The sequence below is a fragment of the Cottoperca gobio genome, chromosome 3 (genome assembly GCF_900634415.1).
Source record: "Cottoperca gobio chromosome 3, fCotGob3.1, whole genome shotgun sequence".
NCBI lineage: Eukaryota > Metazoa > Chordata > Actinopteri > Perciformes > Bovichtidae > Cottoperca > Cottoperca gobio.
The window spans coordinates 29,613,937-29,638,698 of NC_041357.1; the positions used below are offsets into that span (position 1 = coordinate 29,613,937).

A 24,762-nucleotide genomic window follows, 5' to 3' on the forward strand; every position below is an offset into this window, starting at 1 on the left:
AATCTGGCCGTAAGAAGGGAATGGATATTTGTAATCCCATCCCTAAAATTCAGGTGTTGAAAGTGACAATATGCAGACATGCAGTTCAGTTTGTGTGAATATAAAACTCAGACCGTTTGAGACTCTATGAACTATTACAACAGATCAATCGAACAATATCTGTAATGGAGAAATAATATATTTGTCGATTAAATGGGATTTTCTTTTTAAATAGGGGACAGATATGGACATTTGAAGTCTTAATCACATTATAAGCAGAATGCTGTGTTTTTGTTAAGTTGCAATTGTTATACGGGGCTAACATCAGCAGAACACATGCTCACAATGACGTGTTGTTTCACAGCTATAATCAGGCTTAGATGCTGTATTCAGATGAAGATGTCCTGAAGACATTTCTCAACTCATCCAAGAGGCCTAAGCAGTTCTTCTGATGTGTGGGGAGTCCAATTTGTTCAAACCTCGATATCAGTTTCATGTGATTATGAACTCATTCACAAGCCTCTTGCATGAGCGCACAACAATCTTGTAGAACAAACAATGAGTCATTTCAAGAATGAATGAATGAACATGACTCTCACACAGGTGTTGCGTGTGCAGTGTGTTCGCACTTGAAAAGGTAACACAATTAAGAATTGCACATGTAGGTTTTTGTGTATTCTGTTGCCAGTGTCCCACTCTGCTTGTGCAAAGAACATTAAGAACCTTCTCACACAAACAGCTTCTTTAACACTGAAATCCCTGGAAAAACATTTAGATGTTTATTTGAAGTGACTGTGAGCGCGTCCTGTCCTCCCTCAGTTAAAATGGTGGATATAGAGGAGGCTGGGTGAAGACAAACAGGCTGTCACAGGTAACATCGGCCTCACGAAACACAACTTAAATGTGGTTCTGCTGCACCACGTCCTGGACCCCGCCAGAAGAGACCAGAACCAGGTTACCAGCATGCTTATATGACCAGCTGTCTGAGTCTCCCCCCCCTTCTGCCACAGTGACATTCAGAGTCAGTTTGATTGATGTGTTACCTGTTAACACAAAATGCTTAAGTATGTCGATGTTTACAGTAGTCTTCTGTATATAAAAACCCAGCTGTCAGTTTCAGTGATGTCTTAATCATAGCCTGTCACTCACTCGTGACTGAAAAGTCCCATCAGAAATGTTAAATAAAATGTCTGTAGTCAGTATTTTTGTTTTCAAACCGTAAATTAAGCAGTTCAGTCAATCAGCATCAGCCAAACGCCTTATATCACTTTATATCACTTTATATCACCTTATATCACCTTATATCACCTTATATCACTTTATATCACTTTATATCACCTTATATCACTTTATATCACTTTATATCACTTTATATCACTTTATATCACTTATATCACCTTATATCACCTTATATCACTTTATATCACCTTATATCACCTTATATCACCTTATATCACTTATATCACTTATATCACCTTATATCAACCTTATATCACTTTATATCACCTTATATCACTTTATATCACCTTATAATCACTTTATATCACCTTATATCACTTTATATCACCTTATATCACTTTATATCACCTTATATCACTTTATATCACCTTATATCACTTTATATCACCTTATATCACTTTATATCACTTTATATCACTTTATATCACCTTATATCACTTTATATCACCTTATATCACTTTATATCACCTTATATCACTTTATATCACCTTATATCACTTTATATCACTTATATCACTTATATCACCTTATATCACTTTATATCACCTTATATCACTTTATATCACTTATATCACTTTATATCACCTTATATCACTTATATCACCTTATATCACTTTATATCACCTTATATCACTTTATATCACCTTATATCACTTTATATCACCTTATATCACTTTATATCACCTTATATCACTTTATATCACCTTATATCACTTTATATCACCTTATATCACTTTATATCACCTTATATCACTTATATCACCTTATATCACTTTATATCACTTTATATCACTTATATCACCTTATATCACTTTATATCACCTTATATCACCTTATATCACCTTATATCACTTTATATCACCTTATATCACTTTATATCACTTTATATCACCTTATATCACTTTATATCACCTTATATCACCTTATATCACCTTATATCACTTTATATCACCTTATATCACCTTATATCACTTTATATCACTTTATATCACCTTATATCACCTTATATCACCTTATATCACTTTATATCACCTTATATCACCTTATATCACTTTATATCACCTTATATCACCTTATATCACCTTATATCACTTTATATCACCTTATATCACCTTATATCACTTCGGAGGTGAGAAGCTGTTACACTGAATTGAATACTGAATAGTCATCGAAATTTCAAACATGGCACCAAATTTGCAGAATCAATCCAGAATTGATACAGAATGAAAAAGTTGATTAATATAAGTCAGATTGTATCATCAGTCTTCTCTGTAAGTGGCAGATGATACAGGATTCGAGGCTCTGTAATTGTATGGTTCTTGCCAAATTACTACTTTTTAGCACATTTTTTTAAGTTGACAGGTTTGCACCTTCAACTTTTTATTAAGATCCAGATATTTTCTCACTTAATCTTTCGTGCTGATGAGTTTGATGCCAATCCAAGATGCAGAAGTGCTTCAACTGGGAGTCAGCTAACATTATCTAACGAGGGAAATGAACGTTGAAATGAAATAACTTTTACTTCTGGAACCAGGCTCACCCAAAAGATCCCTTTTGGAATATCACAGGTCGTACTCAATTCCAGTCATTAATGAGCCACATGTTGCCTTCAGAATAACTGGGCGTTATTGTTCACTTGACTGAAGGAGATCTGCTTACTGTAAACCTGCAGCTGCAAAGGAGGAGGGGCAAAGTTAATGTTTCTCGTAACTTGAAACAAGAATACATTCTACATATTGAGGTGATGACTAACCTGACACCACGTGCTGAGCTCAGCAGCAGCCCCGCCCATCAGACCCAGAATACATCAGAAGATCTGATCGGGAGTCAAACTACGATCGCAACTCAATAAAAGGTTTTCAGTTAAGAGTTCTGAGTCTTGACAGAGTGAAATGTATCTGTTGAGGGTATGAAGTTGTGTCTTTGCTAGTCCACATATTTATTACAAACATAGGTTACTTATACTAGCTAGAAAAGTATAAAAGTGACTTTTAGCTTCAATAAGTAACTACATCACAGCAGTGCATGTTTTGCCACCTGCCATGAAATGTGTTATGCAATTAGACTTTAGAAAACTTTAATATCCCCAAAGGGGCAATTTGTGCTACAGCACAATAAACAATACACATATAAACACAATTAAATCACAGAACAACAAGTCCATGATGGTGATCTATCACTAAATAAGGATGTTTTGCACATCCCTATGTATTCACGTCCTCCAGCCTATGAATTAACTCCCTGTGTTGCACGTCGCTCTACCAAAGCTTGGTCATTTGTGTTATTTCAGGATTACTTTTTAACTCGGTTGGCTCTGATCTTAACATATCTGTATCTGTGACCAGAAGGGAGGTTCTGGAATGCACCTGATCAGACCAGATCTTCTGTCCAATAAACAAAACAATGAGACCGTATAATTAGTGTGAAAGTATTTGTGGGTAGACCTGCAGGAGAATAGAAGAAAGAAGAAGAAGGTTGTGGTTTACCAAGAGGAGTGGTAAATATTACTGTAATGCAACCTGTAAAAACAAAGGAAACATTGTTGCTTGTCTGCATTCTGGGAAAATTATTATTACTTCCTTGTTGATTTATATCAAGCTATTGCTTAATATAAATGCAGACTGAGAAAACTATTATTATTTGCGCTCAGCCAGAACCCTCTCCTTGAGAACATCTGCTGCTACTCTTCCACATTTTGTTGGCTTGAAAGTATTTGTTTTTAATTGTGTTGCAGTGAATATAGCATGAAAATAACTATGCATTTGACTGTCACATGAAATTATTAAAACATTTGGTGCAGAAAATAAAAGAAAGACGATAAATGTAAAGGACTGTGATGTCCACCACCGTTTTTAAAGTTACAAAGAAATGATTACGACCCGTTGAACATTGAAGTAATAAAGTTGTATTGTTTGCATGTAAAGAAGTCTGTGAAGGATGTAACCTAACACATATTACTTTACATATCTGTTTTATTATTCACTTACACAACCAGTGCAAGTTGAATAAAACATGTAATCTGCTACATGTTTCTACTTTTCCCATCTAACCGTTTACAGAAAGAAAATCTATTTACCCTCTGAAGTTAAGTCAGCCATTGGAGGAATCAATGGTTGCTGCTCTGTATACATGACATATACATGTATAGATATATACCCTACTCCTCTGGGAAACTCTCCTGCTGTGCGAGCTGTAGAAGCAGAGTCTGCAGCCCGGCTAGAACAGATGTGGAGCTGCCACTCTTCAACAAGCCATGACAAAGGAGACATGCACCTTCCACTCATGTCGCACAAACGTGCTCCGGTGCTCAAGTGACTTTCTTGCTTGTCACACGGTGCAAAGATATGGCAGTCAGCAGGTACAAGGTGAAATAAACATTTAAAAGGAGATGCTTTTCTATAAATGAGTGTGGCAGGTCAGCATTGATAGAATTTCTCAAGATAAATTCCCATGCATTGTCAGTAAAGATTGAATGAAGATTATTCTACATTCTCTTATTGACATGCTTCTTTCTTATCTGCAGATCAACATCAGACCAGAGGCTGAGCGGCTTCCCAGAACTTAACCTGTGACAAGAATATGACAAGCAAACATGTCCCAAAGCACACTGACAGCCTCAGATTAATGTGAAGACAGATCTGAACTCACTGAATTAGTGTGTGGGGGGGTGGGGGGGGGGGTCTCAGTGGTGGCAGAAGTACGTCTCTATAAAAACAAGTCTTACAATCAAGATTTCACTTGAGTGAACTTAGTAGTACAAGTTATTAACAGCAAAATGTAAATAAAGGTAATAAAGTATTTCAGAGTTATATTATTATATCAGAATATTGGATAATTGTTACTGAAGCTTTAACTCGTAATGTTACCAATGGTGGAGGTGGAGCACATTTAAACTTTCCGTAGGGTTGGATAATTTAATCAATAACTCATTTTGTAAATGTGTCACATGTTTGTATAATATGAATCTGTGAGGTAACAGAAACTCCAGCTGTCAGTGTCAGTGAAGTCTTAATAATAATCTGTCAATCATCCGAGTGAAAAGCACATGATCAGACATTTACAGTAGTACAGTAGCTTCCTTGTATAATTTGGCAGATTTGCAAGGCGTGGTCTTAGCAGCACATTGCGTGTGAGACTTGCAAAAATGTTCAATAAGGAAACAATCAAGCGCCCAAAGAACAAAAGGTCTGTGTGGGTGTGCACTGACAGAGAATGCGTTCAACAATCTGTGGCAGTAATCCAAAAATGCCTTGATTTATCATCAGGAGGAGTCATGTTTAGATGAAAGTTGCGTTGGACAACATTCCTTTCAGCTTGTTTTTGCCTCTTTTTCGTTGTTGTTGTTTTGCACCTTTTTGTAGTCAGTACACGATGTAGTTAATCAAACGTCAGAGGCACAAGGAGTCCCTGGACAATGATGGCACATGTGGATCTGGGAAGGCGATTTGATACTGGTGAATCCAACATCTCTCCCATCACTGCCATGCTGCCTCTTCTCAGGTATTCACCCGACTTCCTTCTTTTGTTTTTGACACTTGCAGGTTTGTTGTGAGACACAGATGCGTACAATAAACTGTTTATCATTTAAAGTGGCAATAGACTACGTTCTTACTTTAACTTATCATTATGGAGTAAATGTTGATCACACAATGTAATGGCTGCAAAATAACGACGCTTGGTTCCCTATAAGCCTCGCTAAGTAACTCTGTCACCATGGATCTCTGAACCAAATATAGCAATCCGTCCAATAGTTGTAAAGATATTTCATTAAAAACCAAAAATATTAACCTCATGCTTGTACTAAATGAACTCTGGGCTCCATAAATATCTGTACAAGAAGTCATGAAAGTGTGATCAAGTAAAACGATTACAACCTGGGACCCATGAGATTTGTATACCATCAAACCTGTTGATTTCCATGTTACAGAGTATCCAGGAACTGCCCTCGATCCTTCAACATGACAATGTTTGACCCTGATGGTGATCGTGTCAGATGCAGATTACCAATAAACTCAAGCGGACATGAGTGTGAACTGTGTGGTCTGACTGGAGGTTTCTCTTTGGATCAGGTAAGGAGTCAAACGTATATCTGTCTGTATGTCTATCTACCTATCTATCTATGCTAATATACAAGTTGTGTTAAGTATTGCAGCCAGTAATGTATATGTGTGATGAAGTATCTTTCTTTTCTTTTTTTTAAAGGATTCCTGCTCCCTAAAGTATACATACAATGGTCAAAGTGGACCTTCAGGGGGCCGGGCAGGAGGTGGGCGGAGTCGCTCCGGAGTCCGGGCTAGAGAGAGCACTAGGTTCTGGAGAGGAGAGGGAATTGAAGGGGTCTCGGGAAGAGAGGGGAGCGAAGGGGTCCCGGGAAGAGAGGGGAGCGAAGGGGTCTCGGGAAGAGAGGGGAGCGAAGGGGTCCCGGGAAGAGAGGGGAGCGAAGGGGTCCCGGGAAGAGAGGGGAGCGAAGGGGTCTTGGGAAGAGAGGGGAGCGAAGGGGCTGGGGTCTCAGTCACAAGCTGTGTATTTTGAAGTGTTCACGCCCCCTTATGTCATGTCTAGTTGTACTTCCTGTCTGTGTGTTTTCCTCTGTGATTGTTGATTTGTTCCTCCTGTGTCCGTTCACCTTGCCCTTGTGTTTTAGCTTCTCTCCCCAGCTGTGTCTCGTTCCCCTCGTTTAGTGTCTGTGGGTATATATCCCTGTCTTTCCCAGTGTTCCTTGTCAGATCGTCATCCATGTGTCACTCTTGTTTGTTGATGGTTCCTCGTGCCTCCTTGTGCTCCCCGTGTCATCCTGGTTTGTCTTTTCAGTTTACTTTTTCCCTTTTGTATTTTTGTTATTTTATAAGCTTTTTGAATAAAGCCCTCTTTTTGTTAACTTCCTCGTCTGCCGTCTTGCATTTGAGTTCTCACCTTTTCCCCACCGTGACAGTGGCCCAGTCTTCCAGCCACTCCATTTCCCAAGGTCCTTTGCACCTGGCTAAAACTTCTAACAGCCAAGGTGAGTGTGCACATACACATTCTAGAAACCCTTGTCAGTATAACGCAATGCAGTTCAACAGAGCCACAGACTACATCCTACAAAATGATACTTTAGTTAAATGAAACAGTTTCACCACAAACTGAACACTTTAAACTTCCTGAGCGGAGGATGTATTGCAGGACTGTTGTATTAGACTTCATTAGTTTTAGATATGTGTACCTCATAAACTGGCAACCGACTCAATGCACATATAGCACCACCCGTTTCAATTGTTATCAGCTTATTAAATGGCTGTTATCAGCTGTAATCCCGACTATTATAATGCTTCAGACCGAGCAACATGCTGATTTTTAATTTAGTGTTTCCATTTCAGCGTCTGGCCCGGGCCTGAATCTGGGCATGAACCTCGTCTTCATTGTTGGCTGCCTCCTGGGATGCGGAGTGGTGATCTACCGTTCAAGGAGGTCCCAAGTTAAATACCAACTCCTGCCAAACTCTGAGACAGACTAAAGACAGAGACACCATTTTGATACACATACAAGATTCTCAGTTACAGTGTAATATTTGTAGGTTATGTTTTGGGGTATAAGTGGTGAATCATTGTCACACAGTCCACAATGTGAAAAGATGGAAGTTACTTATATAGAGTGAGACGGCATTAAGTGTGTGAGAATGAAAAGTGTTGGATGTGTCTTTGCATTTCTGGTGAAAGATGAAGTTCTTGAAGTTTGATCCATGAAGACAAATGAATCTGGCAACAATATAGATCTTTTAAGAGCATTTATCAAACATCAACATCAAAGCACTATATATGAAGGAGTCATAAATCTCATAGTTTCAATACCGGGACCAGAAGATGTGGATATAACCAGCATGTTTGTGTCACTGATTGTTTCTCATCAACACATTTCTTTATGACACTGACTGCTTACTGTTTTGATGTTTTGTCCAATGCTATTGTGTTTGCACTAAGCTTTACTATTCAAATTTCAACATTACATTACAGGTCATTTAGAGGATGCTCTCATCCAGAGCGACTTACAGTGAACTAAGTACAGGGACAGTCTCCCTGGAGCAGCTCAGGGGTACAATGGTGGCAGCCAGTTTTGTTTGGAAGGCGTACCACTAGACCACTAGGCCATCACCACCCACATTAGGTCAGAGTTTTCTGAGAAAGTAGTACACAGTGCAACGTGTTACATGTACTGTAACCAGAAATAATGAACATTTGATCTTTCATGTAAAGTCACAAACAGTGAACAGAACTTTTGCCCCAAAATGATGAAAAACAAATCAGCAACAAAGTAAAAACGTTTGGCAGTTCAGTAAAAACAAACAAATAGTCCCTCCTCACTTATAGATAGTTATGGTATATACATGCATGATCAACAAATGGTATTTGTGCAAATGTTCTTGAAATAATGAAAATGAAAAGTTATTGTGATTAACAAAAATGATTCAGTGTTTTCACACACAAAAAAATTTCAATCAAGAATTGAGCCAAACGCGAATCAGAAAAACTGAAAGGAATTTGTGCTGTAAAAATAAACGTGTTAAGTGAGGCAACGTCACGATCTTGTTGTACTTGCTTCCTGTTTTATTTTGAAATGTTCACTCCCCCTTGTATCATGTCTTTTGTTACTTCCTGTCCTTTTTCTTCCCTCCCTCTGTGATTGTTGCTTTGATCCTCCTGTGTCCATCCGCCCTACCCTTGTCTTTGCCTTTCTCCTCCTGCTTTGTCTCATTTCTGTGATTAGTGTCTGTGTGTATATATATCCCTGTCTGTCTCAGTGTTCCTTGTCGGTTCGTCATCCATGTTAAGCCCTTCTTACTTGATGTTTTTGCGTGCCTCCCCGTGCTCCCTCGTGTCATCCTGGTTTGTGTTTTCAGTAGTGATGGCGAGATGAAGCTTCATGAAGCATTCCCTCCAATTGGTTCACTTATGGGCCGAAGCTTCATGGTGCTTCATTTTCTCTACTGTGTCATCAAGTGGACAATAAATGTAAAACAGGCAGATGTTGTCTCTCAACCATGTGATCTTTGATATACTATGTTGTGTGACATTAGTGTATTCGTGCGCAGTTACGGGAAATCAAATGACTGCATCTGTTATTTTTGTTATTTTGCTCATTCATTGAATATTTCTAGACTCTTATGGGGTTTTTAAATCGGGGAAATTAAGAGCTAAAAACTACAGATTCTATTCTTCGATTGTGTGTGTGAAAGAAATCCAGCTGCTGCCAGCTGACTCGGTGGGGGGGCGACTACAGAATGATCACGTTGCAATAATGTGCAGTAACTTAAACTAGTTAGTCACATGTTGTGAACTTTTTATCTTGTCCATCCACAATAATCTGAATCGATATGAAGACATAACAAAACAACAAAGCACAGACGTGTCAAACATGGCTTTTTTTGTTTTTGTTTCCATCACATTATTTGTGCTATTCAGATTCGGGAACTTCCCCAACCACAACTCACTTCAATGCTTTCACTACTGACACTTCGAAAGCTCTCAGGTTTCAGGTTTTCAGCTTTACAAAAAATAAAATCAAACTCTATCTCCCACAACCTTCACTGTTGATACCCAATTGATTTTATTTTTATTGTTCATAAACTTATAGCTCCCTCTTCACCCGACATCGTTCAGTTAATACACATGAACTGGTATTTTCAGGACTTCACGTACATTTTCCTCTCATGTCTTCTAGTTGGTTCTTTCGTGCCTCAATTATGCAACTTAGGCTATTTCTTTTAATATTTCTTTATGAGTATGCAATCACATGCAGACCAGTGTCATTGTGATTTGTGATATGACTTTTGTTTGTGTCATGTGTGGCGTCACGCTGTGAAAGGACTGTAATACTGCAGTAAGTGACACACTGTAGGGTCAGATTAACGCTCTTGTTTTTGAATTCTCAGCACATCAGTAAAGATAAGAAGATACTGATTATTAGATGAGCATGGACTCTTAGTTTCCCTTTCAGAATGTGAAGGTTGTCTTCAGATATTCAGGTGAACTGGACCATTACCTGTCCTCATGTTTCTCATAACTTCCATTGCATTCAAAACAACACCTGATCCCTGATGAGCACATTGGGCTCAGTGCTGTGCGTGCATTTACTTCCTTGTAGCTGTATCTTGATAAGCATTAGACTGGCAGTGCGTGTTTTGCACAGATGTGTTACCTGAAACCCGACATTTACAATGTGAAGAATAACCACCGCACTGCAAATCCCTGTAATTAATCAATTTAAAAAGGAAAAGTTCAAGTTCACATTCTTTTTATTGTCATGTACACAACGATCACAGAGAAGCATTCACTGGAAATTCAATTCTTAAATATCAGGCTTCCTCCAATTGTGAATGAGAGAAAATCAAGTATTAGATCAATCTAATTAGACATAAAATAGTGCAGCAGTTAAAAAACAGATTGTATACATGTATGCATATAAATATATGTACTGTAATGGATAAATAACTTATAAACAGGTAGTTAAATAATTATATGGACAGTGATGTGTACAGGTATAAAGAGGGGGTCAAATAATTATATAGGAGGAGATGTAAACAAGTTGAAATTCACCACCAAACATAGATGTTGATTAAAAACCTTAACAGATGTTAAAGGAGGTGACATGAGGTTTTACAGCAGCACAGGAGAAAGGTACAAAAAGAAAGTAAATCCAAATGATATTGTTGTATACAATAAAATACCAAAGTCCAGTACAAGTACATGTGCAAAACAAAGCATTTCAGCCTATAGTGTGGCTCCCTCATATATATATATATATATATATATATATATATATATATATATAAAAGATATAATATAATAGTACCACACAACACGAACACAATGTTTATATTCAGTGGGAGAGCCCAAAAGACTTCACACCTGAGCTATTTCAACCAATATGGAGCTTTACAGTGTTGGGGAGGAATGAACTACATGTAATTAAACTAGTTTCACTACATTGTGCAGTAGCTTGCTAGCTAGTTCGACTCCCTTTAATTAGTGATTGAAGAAGAATAAGGAAGGAAGGAATCAGAAATGTTTCAGTTTCAACTCCTTAACATTTGCATTGAGAACAGGATGTCTCCATGCTGCCAGCAACATCCTTTTTCATAAAAGTTATGATTTGTTATGGCTTACATAATGTTTTTGTTGGAGTTTTAAACAAAGCGGTCAAAGTAAAATGTTGTGGAACCAGTTTTGCAGCCGGCTTATTCTGGTCAATCAAATGTATATAAAGATACTGCAGGTAGATGTGAGCAGCAGATGATCTCCAGACACAGGTGAGTTCACGGCATCATGGCTTCCACTCAGGTGCTCCTGCTTCAGCTGCTCCTGCTCTCTTTGGCGTCTGCATCACATCACTTTGGGGGAACCGCGACCTTCACCTACAAAGGAAGAAACCCTGATGGAACATTAAGAGTGAGAGATACAACTTTTAATGCTACGCATCACTATATTATTATTATTATTATTGCTGTTATTGTATATGGGTTCAGTTACTCTGATTATTCTGGTAGAATATAGACAATTTTAAACTCATTTCAGTTGCAGTTTTTTCTATTTATTGAATATATTTCACTTTGATTCTTTGTTTTTTTTCTATGTTTTGAATTATTTTATCTAGATTTGTTTTATCTTGTAAAGCATCTTTGAGCACATTGAAAAGAGGTACATAAAATGTACTATTATTATTTATTTGTATTACTCTGCCACGGCTTTATTGGTAATTATCTTCATTTCTGAAACAGTAAAACTCTCTTGACGAAAAGTGTGCAACCTTTTTAACTTTTCAAGATATTTGTATGTTTTACAACTCAAGATATGTTTTGTTGGTGCTTGGAGGTTATTTTACATATGTCGGAGTGTCCACAGCAGACGCCCATCATACGTCCCCAGGATAGGTTTTTGGGGCACATGTGTCACAATTGTACGTCCACATTTCCACATCTCTGAGAGTAAAAGTTGAATGTTGGATAAAAAATGTGAAAACGCTCAAATTGGTTCTATTTTTGATTCCTGCTTTTATTCTTGTTGTCTTCTTGACTTTAAAATGATGCTCTTGTGTTTTGTATTTTTACTGAAGACACATAAACTTGAGTATACCCTAAATTATTTAATGTTGTAAAAACTAGCAACTTTTCTTTGATAAGTATTTTCCTTCAAATTGCAAAATGATCTAAAGCTTTTTCACATAAAAAGAAGAATGCTGTGGAATTTCACATTTGCTAAAAGGGATGACTTTTTCGATTAGGTTTTCAAAAGAGGAATTATTTCACCAAAAAAAGGGAAAAAGCATGAAAGCTTAATGAGAACAATGGTTACCTCATCTTCACAGCGTATCTGACATTGTGGAGGATATGGATGATATTTTGATTTCTTCTTATGGCATTGGACGATCTTTTGCTGTTTCCCCCTCTACCTTTTTATTTTGTATCTTATATTCGATCACCTTTATTATTATTATCACTATGTTTTCTTGTTTTCTTTACTTTTATTCATTTCAAGATTTGCACCCTTCTTAAGATGTGTAGCATTATAGAATCATATAACTTATATATTTATTTCCATAGGTGGACATTCGCAGCAGGGCAACCTTTGATGGGTGTAGGCACCGCCACAGGTGGAACTGTTACACCGGCTCGTGTGGCTCAATCTCCAGCACTCAGAGCGGCGTACTTGACAGGAGCACCAACGCTCCACAATATAACAGGCAATGGTGTGAAACTGAAACAGTCACTTCAAGAAATGTCCCGAATGACAAACCTTTTCAATTGAGGTGAGCTTTTTGTTATTTGTTATGCTTGTATCATGATAAAAGTATCAGCTGTTAGATACAGTATTTGAAGAGTGTTGTTTTCACACATACCAGGGCAAGAAGCTGTTGTTGGATCCGAACACGTAACGGGGTTAATTTTTGGAATCTACTGACTCAACTGGATTTGGGATCAAGATCTGACACTGGAAAACCAAACAGATCACCAGATATTGCCATTCTACCTTTCCTACGGTAAGTTCCCTGACGTTAGGATGAAATAGTTAGGAATAACTTTTAATTATGTTGTTAAAGAACCTGTGGAAAACGTCCTTTCTTGCTGCCCCAGTGATAATACAAAAAAAAGACAGGTGGGAACAAATACTGAAAATAATGAGATTGTTTGTCTACAAACCAAAACAAATGTCAGAATTATTTGGAAAATGCTATTATCACATAAACATAAATGGCTTTCATTGTTTTGTTTCATCTAATAACAAGAGTGTTCTCTTACCTGTTGGGAAGAGTTGCAGTCTTTAAAACAAAACAAAATCAGTTGAATATTTTTTCAACAAAACAATAAAATGAACTCATATTCTTCTTTCTTTATTATGAATTGCAGTAACAGTATTTGTGATTCTGCATGTAACATGTTAAGAACTCTATTCTACGTTACTTCTTGCATTTGTCTAGCTATCCAGATGTGCATTCATAACTCTGATGATTTAATCCTTTTGTGTAACGGATCCTTAGCAAAGTGTTACTTACTCATGTTGTTTGTCTAATCAAGAGTTCCCCAGAACTGCCAACGGACATACAAGCTGATGTCCTCTGACCCTGATGGCGACAAAGTTCGATGCAGATATGGAAGTATCAGAAATATAGAATGTTCCAACTGTAACCTACCTTCAGGCTTCGTGTTAGATCAGGTTAGTCCAAAAATGTATTTCCTAATACATTGTCCATTACCTGACTGATGCTTTGCCTCACCTAACTACTAAATGTTCACATTGTTAGGACTCTTGCTTATTACACTACCGCTACACCAATGCCAACCCAAGAGTTAATGCATTTGAGTTGGTGGTGGAGGACTTCCCACAAAGACCCATCTCTCTGTCCTACTCTGATGGAACCCAATCCCACAAGTCTCCACTGAGTGCAAGGAGGAACAGACGAGCCATAAACCACGGGTCTACTGCAGCACCAACAACTGTAGCACCAACAACAGCAGCACCAACAACTGCAGCACCAACAACTGTAGCACCAACAACTGTAGCACCAACAACAGCAGCACCAACAACTGTAGCACCAACAACTGTAGCACCAACAACTGTAGCACCAACAACTGCAGCACCAACAACTGTAGCACCAACAACAGCAGCACCAACAACTGTAGCACCAACAACTGTAGCACCAACAACAGCAGCACCAACAACTGTAGCACCAACAACTGTAGCACCAACAACAGCAGCACCAACAACAGCAGCACCAACAACTGTAGCACCAACAACTGTAGCACCAACAACAGCAGCAGCAACAACTGTAGCACCAACAACTGTAGCACCAACAACAGCAGCACCAACAACTGTAGCACCAACAACTGTAGCACCAACAACTGTAGCAGCAACAACTGTAGCACCAACAACAGCAGCACCAACACACCAATGGTGGTGGTCTACAGCAGCACCAAGAACTGTAGCACCAACACACCAATGGTGGTGGTTTACTGCAGCACCAACAACAGCAGCACCAACAACTGTAGCACCAACACACCAATGGTGGTGGTCTACAGCAGCACCAAGAACTGTAGCACCAACACACCAATGGTGGTGGTTTACTGCAGCACCAACAACAGCAGCACCAACAACTGTAGCACCAACACACCAATGGTGGTGGTCTACAGCAGCACCAAGAACTGTAGCACCAACACACCAATGGTGGTGGTTTAATGCAGCACCAACAACTGTAGCACCAACAACTGTAGCACCAACAACTGCAGCACCACCATCAGCAGCACTACCCCTGCATGCCTCCAGTCCTCCTCTCAGTAAACTACCTTTGCAATTCTCCTTACTTGGTGAGTCAGGTTTTACTTGTCCTCATTATTATTTGACCACATTTTTAAATGAGTCAATCCACACTGTTAGATTCGCGTAGGTCGCGCCCTGGTGCCTCAGGGGCGAGTCTCGACCAACTCTCCAACTAACGGGTCCAAGTCCTAATCCTATCAAGTTCCGCCTTAACTAGAATATAGTGACTATTTAAGTTGGTGCCAAGGAGACTTAGCCTAGTGTCTACTGCCTGTATACAACCGTCTATCCCGCTTGCACCAATAATCCCGCCAAATTGAATAGCAATGTGAATTTGGCGGCTACCACCGGTCACGGTCGTCTGACAGCTCTCCTCTATGATCTGTGCACTTGGTATTGACTAGGTTTAGTTAGTTGTCAGGAATTGACCACAGGGACATGTTTAATCTACTTGCTAGAGACCACCATTAACAGAACCACTGAGATGTTAATCGCTCCAAACCTTTATAAAATACCTCATAAAGATACAAATTCTTAATGTGCACAATTCTCGGTTTAAATCAAAAGATTTATTTTATTTTAAGTATCATAGCAGGGGCAAGGCATACAGCTTCCATTTATTCAAAACAACATGTAACATGATTATCAGAATTGATTAACTATAATATAAATCCCTAACACATAACTGCCATGTCTATCTGATTTACTTATCGGTGGGGAGAGTGAGAGAGAGAGAGAGGTCGGATCGCCTGTTCTAGCATTCCTAGTCTCCCTGCGTGACGAAGGCCTCTGGGCCGCTCTTGACTTTGTCGAAAGTATTTTGAAGTCAGTCCATGTCAATCGTTTATTTGCAGAGTGAGCATAGAAAACTCTGAGGATCCAATCTGTGAGTCCAAGCTGTTGGGAAAGTGGTTACTCATATCCTGCGCTTCGGTCAGCAACTTGGATCACTTCTTCCAGAGTCTTTTTGGTGTTGTAGTGTTCACATCTCTCATCTCGGGTGAAGACGCAGAGGAAATAACCTCGAGCTTGTGTCAGCTCGCTTCTTATATAGGCCATTTGGTGCCCGCCTCTGCGCCGCTCTTCCTAAATCCATATTTGTTCCTACGGACCACAATATGACTGTGACGTCTTGTTTAATGAAGGTCCTAGGATATAACTATGTACCTCAATCACTTGTCCATTTAAGGCCATGCTAGAGTCTCTTATCTTCTATCTATATATATTCTTTCCAGGCACCCATCATGAACGCACTTGGTGAGCATTAACATCCTAGGTATGTTCCTAGTGATAAGGCCATGCTTTCAATGAGTTATTAAGTGACTCCTTAAGCGAGGTGCCAGTGAGTTTATTTCCAGATCATTAAGCTGAACATGTATTCTATAGTTTAATTCATAAAATGGCATGTATCAAATGTTACTCCACACAATTACATTGTGAATTCTATCTCCTAAATTCGAGTCTTTTAAATCACATCTTTTAGATGTAATCGTACTTATAACATTCTGAATCACTTCCATTAAATTGAGCATTTAAGAATCACCTTTATAACATTCAGTCTGTGTCACCTACTTCACTCCTTGGTTTGACCAAGGAGAGGTGGGGAGTTTCCTTGGTTTGAATAAGGAAAGTTGGGGAGATGAAAAAGGCCTGCTGATTCTCAACCTACTTGACAACACTAATAAACACATGTTGCTGCACTGCCTTCATTGGGTTGAGACTTTCATGTTGCAGCTCTGGCAGCACCTAAATGAGCAACATATAAAGGGTTCATTTAGCCTAAGAAGTCGGTACATTTTCTCAACATGTGAAGGAACACTGTAGTTCATCTGAACAAATGTAATCATTACGAAGGGAGATACTTGCTTTTTACTGGACGATGGCCTAAGATTAGTCATCTACCCCCAAATTTCAGGAAAGTAATAGCAGAAAAGCATGTCCGCTACAGCCTGATGTTGCTACAGATATTTTGAATTTCACAGCTAATGAAAATCAGTTGCTGTGATCCACAGAAAGTGGAAAAGTGGTTTTAATTATTGCACTTTAGGAATTAAATTAATATTTGTTTTTAACTCTAGTGGACCCACCTGCTCCCTCATGTCAGGAGGGACTCTACTTGCCAAAGTTTGTGCACCCAACACCTGAAAATGGAGTCAGCATCCAAGCAGAGGTCAACAAAGAAGTGGAGATCAGAGTCAAAGCACAAGCTACATACGCAACGTAAGTGAGAATCAACGTGATCATTGTAGCCTTGTGGCGGCAGAACATTCTCATCAATTTCAGATAATATCAGTAATAAGGAGGAAATCTGTTTTCTTTGTTTTGCTTTCATAGGATTCATGATATCATCATCAGTGGGCCACTGAATATCACCAAGCACAGGACCACACATGGGGAGTTTGTGATTAGGTGGACGCCTGTCCAAAATGACCTGGGAGATCATTACCCCATCTGCTTTGCAGTTGAATCAGTGACCGGGTGAGCCTTGAGGTTAATGTCCTTTATAATACAATAAGTATGTGCGTGTGTGTGCGTGTGTGTGTAAAACCATGATTTCACTTTTTACATATTTCGCAGGTCCGCTGTAAGCACCCCTCAACCCATACACTCTTACACTCATTACCACCCCACTCCATCTTCACAGTAAGTAATATTTCCGTTTTTGGTGTTTCTCTAAGCAACAAGGTAAAGTTGCTGATGATGTAGCTGAGTCTGACGTGAACATTAGAACGCTATGAACAAATAAGAAACGCGGCAGGATTTAAAATAAGTCAGAAGTCAAATGTGTAACAAAAGTTACAAAATCCAATTCATGATTGCGTCTGCATTTCAAACTGTATCATTTATAATTAATATTATTTAAATTAGTTAACATGTTTCAAGAATGCTAGGAAAATAGCTTCTGCATACAAAGGACAGGAACATAAACAAATCAATGGTCGGCATATTGTTTTACTTTAAAAGAAAGTGAAAATGTGGTTAAAGTTACCCAACATACACACTTTAAACACCAGTAATGATTTTAACGAGACAAACAGCCTGAGTGTGTCACAGACTTCACTCCTCAGATAAAGTGTTGATCAGTGTTCGCTGATGCTTTTCAGGTCTGGCATCTATCAGTCCGAGATGAGGTGTGTTCTGGTGGGCATCGGTCATACCATCGGTGAGTCTCAGGGATACTTTAGTTCAATGTCAAAAAATGTTGTCGTTTAACTACAACTGTAAATGTGTTTATTTTCACCAAATATTTCACATGCTAAATGTCATGTTACTGTATCATTATCGGCTGCATGGCTGCTGTACATTAGAGAACATGAACTTCAGCAGGGCTGCTGTGTTGAAACAAAATCTTTACATAAAAATATCACCAAAGTTCTTAATTTATATGAACTGAGAAACTTTCTTTTTGTTGAAAACTGTTATGTGGTTTAGGAGAGGACCCAAATGCAGTTCAGCAGACGAGGATTATACGAAAAGAGAGCTTTACTATAACAACTAGTGAAAATACAAAGTAACAAATAAAACTGAAAACACAAAGCAACCAGCGGTAGACACGGGGTAAGACACGACAGGTAACAACAACGTAACATAAATGACGATCCGACAAGGCACACTGGGACAGACGGGGATATATACCCAGACACTAAACGAGGGAACAAGACACAGATTAGGGAGAAAGGCAAAGACACAAGGGCAGGGTGAGTGGACACAGGAGGAACACATTAACAATCAGAAAGTGAGGGAAAACACACAGACAGGAAGTACAGCTAGACTGGACAAAAGGGGAGTGAACTTTACAAAATAAAACAGGAAACAGAGTATAACCAGATCGTGACAAAAACACAACTTAAAGCGCCCTGCGGAGTTTTCTTGTAAACAAACTAAAGTAATTTTCTAACAAACATGTCGAGAGCATTTCTTTCCTCAAAACATTTGCAAAGCCAATTTTTAAAATCCTGCAATGTTTACATCAATGTTTACTAGCTTGCGTTCTTCTTCCCTGTCAGTTCTGGAACATTACTGCCACCTGTGGAATAGTGTGACACCCTTGGTATGATGTGTATTTATTAATTGTTTTATATATCTTTTGCTCTAGTTAAATCCCATGTGATCTGCAGTGAGTCCACAATGACAGTAGAGGTTACAAAATCTACTTTCCCTGGACTCCATGAGGATCATTTGCGACTCAATGACCCCAGCAACACGGCCTGCAGCCTGCAGAGACACTCCAACAGCACTCACATCATCGCCGTCGTCCCCCTCAACGCTTGTGGCACTTTGATCGAGGTAAAGCAGGGAGGGTCATTTGTTTCATGACCCGCTGTGCTCTTCTCTCAGCTATTGTTGCTTTTCATTAGCAGTATAGGACCGAATATTTAAAAGGGACCTTGCAGTGCTTGTGCACATACATGTGGGTATCTGGAGTGCTTACCAACCTTCCCTACTCACAAAACATGTGATTCAGCAAGCCATTCAGATTCAGCTCATCTTGCTATGTCACATTCATTAGAATATACGACCACAGTGCACTTTTATTCTCAAGCCAACAGAGCAGGCTTTTTCAGGAGGGGGCTTAAAGAGACAGGTAACACGGTGCGTTTGAGACAGAGCTTAATGTGTCCCCTTTAACTCTGCAGGAAGATGATGAAAACCTCGTTTTTAAAAATGAAATCACCACGGTGGACAACGTACATGACCTGATCACCAGGAACCACCTGCTGGAGGTGCAGTTCTACTGCCAGTACCCCAAACATGGAAACGTGACACTGGGCTTCACAGCACACAGGAGGATGGTCACAGTGTGGGACAAAGGCTTCGGCACGTTCACCTACCAGTTTGAGTTCTTTCCGAACAATCAATTCCGCACCATGATTGATCCAAATACATACCCTCTGGAGTATGACGTGAGGGACAGGATCTACATGCAGATAGAGGCCACGTCTACAGTCAACAACACCGAGCTGTTTGTGGAGTCCTGCAGCGCTGCACCTTATGACACCCCAAACTACTGGCCAACCTACTCCATCATTGAAAATGGGTAAGCATGAGTACACCACCTAGTGGCAACAGAGAACATAACATATTGATAAAGATTTGCTGTTTACATCAGAGGTTTGGAACTAAATTGCTCGTAGGTGTGAATGAGAGGCCCCTTTAGTACACAGTGGATGGATGGAAGTGATTGGGCTATTTCTCCGATAACTCGTCTTCTTTCAGATTAGAGGAGTTTAATTAACTTAACTTTGTCTATTTGTGTCTGTAGATTTCTCCTAAATTCACCAAAAGTTAGCATTACATAATTCCTCATTTGCATATTTAAAACATAACATTTTAGAAAATACATGAAAAACAAATTGCCTTAGTATAAGTAATGAACTGGGAGGTTTCATGGTGATGTAAAGTAGTTACATTCACCTGTAGTGTCTCTCTATCACCTTGGTTACCTCCTCTAACCTGAGAGGCTTATCTAAGAAACAGAACCAAGTCAGGATGTAAAGTCAACGCTTCACCTACTTTATCTTTGGCATTACCTTTACTACTTTCCCTTATCATGTAAATACTATCAACAGAACAATACCTGTGAAACCTCTAATATCACCAACTGTGAGGCAAAGACTTACAGAAGCAATATTTCTTACCTGTTTGTTTGTTTTGCTGTGGCCAGGTGTTTAGTAGACCAGACTGTTGAAGTGCATCCCACCTCCAACCCGAGAGAATTCAGATTCAGCATGGAGGCCTTCAAGTTCATCGGCTTGAATGACCAGGTGAAGAATGGACTGTGGTGATACTGGAGCAAGGGACTGTAAATGCTTCTGTGATATCTCTAAATAGCTTACATTCATAATTTCCTTTTTTTTTATCTGACTATTACTAAATGCTCTCTAATGCACACTTGGTGTTGTGGACAGGTGCAAAGGAATATGATGGAAAACAACCATTTCCCTTTTATCTACTTTCATTTGTGTTCAACAATTTCTTAATGGATTTCTAAATGTAGTAATCGTGTCGGGTGTTTTCAGATTCGGTTCCACATTTCGATTGGTTGTTACAAATTTTGACTTTAGTAATTGTGGATCTGATGCCTGACGATCATGTAATGACAGCATGTTCTGTTGTCTTCAGGTGTACATCAGCTGTTCAGTCCTGATGTGTGAGGCAGGGAGCCACGGCACCAGGTGCTCGCAGGGATGCATCAACACTCCCTCATTGCCAACCGGTCATCACCACCACCGAAAGAGAGAGGCTCACGCTCAGAGTTCAAGGCACTTTGTTTCCCAGGGTCCCCTGCGTTTAAAGAGATCAGCAGAAAGCACCGGGAGCGCAGGTATGAAAACAGGGAGTGTTTTCCTAAGAACACACCTGCATAGTTTGAGTCCCAGTTAGACTTTGGACAAGATCTAATCTAAATTGTGCTTCTCTTTCCTCCAGCGGTCAACCTGAATCTGAACCTGGTATTCATCGCTGGATGTCTTCTTGCAGCTGTCGGCATGATCAGTGCAGTGGTTCTGTACAAAGTCAGAATGTCAAAGGTGAAATACCAACCGTTACCCACAGATGAACGTTAAGAAAGCGGCATGTGCAGAATACAATTTTAGTATTAACGACATTTAACAACAAGCTTTTTTAAATTGGTTTTGCTATCAGATATTGGGTGTTCATGTTTCTTATGTGCAAATTTAAATAAAACATTTAATTTCAACACTTTTAGAAATACTCTGTACCTGTGCAAATAGGAAGTTTTATATGAATCAACACTGAGGATGTTCAAGCACTGCAGCTGCTGATTGTTTACTTGTGAAGTTTACTGTTTACCCCGAGATCCCATGTGCCTTTACAGATGCTTCTGCTATTATGTATTGCATGACAAAAGGATTGACCTAACTGATGATACACGTGCTTAATGATCAATAAAAACATATATTCTCTTACATATCTTTTTGTTTTTGTCCACTTTATTTCTCTTTCTCTCTTACACACAAACACACACTTCTGCAACTTACTATTTTAATGATTAATCAAACCATTACTTTCTCAATTGGTTTGTGTGGTCCATCAAATGTCAGGAAGCATCTAAAGCTGAAGACGACTTCTTCAAATGGCTTGTTCAGTTTGATCAACAGACACAAATCCAAGGACTTGAACAATTAATCACTTATCAAAGTAGTTACTGATTACTTTCTGTTGATCGACTGACCATTTATGCTCTCGTGGTGAACTGAGGACTCAATAAACAAGCATCACTAAAGATATCCATCCATCCATCGTCTACCGCTTATCCGGGATCGGGTCGCGGGGGCAGCAGCTCCAGTAAGGAACCCCAATCTTCCCTTCTCCGGGCCACATCCTCCAGCTCCGACTGGGGGATCCTGAGGCGTTCCCAGGCCAGTGAGGAGATATAATCTCTCCACCGAGTCCTGGGTCTTCCCCGGGGTCTCCTCCCAGCTGGACGTGCCTGGAACACCTCCCTAGGGAGGCGCCCAGGTGGCATCCTTACTAGATGCCCGAACCACCTCAACTGGCTCCTTTCAACGTAAAGGAGCAGCGGCTCTACTCCGAGTCTCTCACGGATGGCTGAGCTTCTCACCCTATCTCTAAGGGAGACGCCAGCCACCCGTCTGAGAAAACCCATTTCGGCCGCTTGTACCCGTGATCTCGTTCTTTCGGTCATGACACAGCCTTCATGACCATAGGTGAGGGTAGGAACAAAGATCGACCGGTATATTGAGAGCTTTGCCTTCTGGCTCAGCTCTCTTTTCGTCACAACGGTGCGGTAAAGTGACTGTAATACCGCCCCCGCTGCGCCGATTCTCCGGCCAATCTCTCGCTCCATTGTCCCCTCACTCGCGAACAAGACCCCGAGGTACTTGAACTCCTTCACTTGGGGTAATGGCTCATTCCCTACCCGGAGTAGGCAATCCACCGGTTTCCTGCTGAGAGCCATGGCCTCAGATTTGGAGGTGCTGATCCTCATCCCAACCGCTGCACACTCGGCTGCGAACCGATCCAGTGAGTGTTGAAGGTCACAGACCGATGATGCCATAAGGACCACATCATCTGCAAAGAGCAGCGATGAGATCCTCAGGTCACCGAACTGCAACCCCTCTCCTCCACGACTACGCCTCGATATCCTATCCATGAACATCACGAACAGGATTGGTGATAAAGCGCAGCCCTGGCGGAGGCCAACATTCACGGGAAACGAGTCCGACTTACTGCCGAGTATCCGGACACAACTCTCGCTTTGGGCGTACAGGGATTGGATGGCCCTCAAAAGTGACCCCCTCACCCCATACTCCCGCAGCACCTCCCACAGTATCACCCGGGGGACCCGGTCATACGCCTTCTCCGGATCCACAAAACACATGTAGACCGGATGGGCGTACTCCCAGGCCCCCTCCAGGATCCTTGCAAGAGTAAAGAGTTGGTCTGTTGTTCCACGACCAGGACGGAATCCGCATTGTTCCTCTTCAATCAGAGGTTCGACTACCGGCCGAACCCTCCTTTCCAGTACCTTGGAGTAGACTTTACCAGGGAGGCTGAGAAGTGTGATACCCCTGTAGTTGGCACACACTCTCTGGTCCCCCTTTTTAAATAGGGGAACCACCACCCCGGTCTGCCAACCCCTAGGCACTGTCCCAGACTTCCACGCAATGTTGACGAGGCGTGTCAACCAAGACAGCCCCTCAACACCCAAAGCCTTCAGCGTTTCTGGACGGATCTCATCAACCCCTGCGGCTTTGCCACTGTGGAGTTGTTTGACTACCTCAGTGACTTCCATCAGGGAAATTGACGATGATCCCCCATCAGCTTCCAGCTCTGCCTCAACCATAGAGGGCGTGTTAGTCGGATTCAGGAGTTCCTAAAGATATTATTATTATTATTATAAACAATAAAATATAAGTATGTGACTCTATATCAGGGGTGTCAAACTCATGTTAGTTCAGGGGCCACATGCAGCCCTATTTGATCTCAAGTGGGCCGGAGCAGTAACATCATATCATAATAACCTGTAAATAACGAGATCTCAAAATGTTTCCCTTTGTTTTTTTGCAAAAAAGTACAAATACATTCTAAACATGTTCACATTTAATGAACTATCTTTTTACAAAACATTATGAACAACCTAAAAGTGCAATTTCAACAACATTATGCCTCAGTTCATCATTTAGTTGTTTCCACATCTGTGTAGTAATCCTGACACGCCACACACATACAAATACAAACTAAAGTGGGAACTATTAAGGAAGAAGGTTCAGTTCTCCCCCTGCCTTGTAGATGTATAACATGTATACTTTTTTCTTTCAACGTTTTTAAACATTGAAAAAAAAAGATCATTAAATATATACATATATATATATATATGTATATATTTAAATAAATAATATGAAAATACAAATAAATTTGATCAAATATGTCATAATACACTGCTCGTAAACTATTTTAGAGTTTATTTAAGAGAACTCTAAAAATGGAAATGGGCAAAAGGGCACTGCTGTATTAAATATGTGGCACAAGTGATGAATTTACACAGGATTCAGACTCCATTGAAACCCGGCGTTGCATTTTTATACTATACTGTTTTTAATTATTATTATTATTATTATTAACATTTTATATCACTGAACTAAACTAAACTAATAATACAGCTCAAATACTTCAAAATGGTCTCCAAATACACACACAAAGAAAAACAATGTATATCCCTCGCTGTCCCTCATCCCTCGTCATCCCTCAGCCTGAAAATGGGGGGGCAGGACTT

The 24,762-nt window shown here is 39.9% G+C and overlaps 1 protein-coding gene and 2 long non-coding RNA genes across 3 annotated transcripts; all 3 read left to right on the top strand.

Moving 5' to 3' along the window:
- Positions 1-6,943: 6,943 nt before the first annotated feature.
- On the top strand, positions 6,944-9,076 carry LOC115004975 (uncharacterized). Its single transcript, XR_003831904.1, has 3 exons — positions 6,944-7,015; positions 7,151-7,219; positions 7,575-9,076. It is a non-coding gene; the product is annotated as an uncharacterized LOC115004975 (long non-coding RNA).
- A 4,025-nt stretch (positions 9,077-13,101) lies between these two features.
- On the top strand, positions 13,102-14,282 carry LOC115006467 (uncharacterized). Its single transcript, XR_003832060.1, has 3 exons — positions 13,102-13,227; positions 13,763-13,901; positions 13,990-14,282. It is a non-coding gene; the product is annotated as an uncharacterized LOC115006467 (long non-coding RNA).
- Positions 14,283-14,572: 290 nt separating this feature from the next.
- LOC115005109 (CUB and zona pellucida-like domain-containing protein 1) lies at positions 14,573-21,905 on the top strand. Its single transcript, XM_029426919.1, has 10 exons — positions 14,573-15,049; positions 17,081-17,222; positions 17,337-17,480; positions 17,580-17,645; positions 18,107-18,165; positions 19,099-19,289; positions 19,640-20,040; positions 20,668-20,767; positions 21,126-21,327; positions 21,432-21,905. The coding sequence occupies exons 5-10, from the start codon at positions 18,129-18,131 to the stop codon at positions 21,566-21,568; spliced, it is 1,068 nt and encodes a 355-aa protein (XP_029282779.1). The 5' UTR covers positions 14,573-15,049; positions 17,081-17,222; positions 17,337-17,480; positions 17,580-17,645; positions 18,107-18,128; the 3' UTR covers positions 21,569-21,905.
- Positions 21,906-24,762: the final 2,857 nt, after the last annotated feature.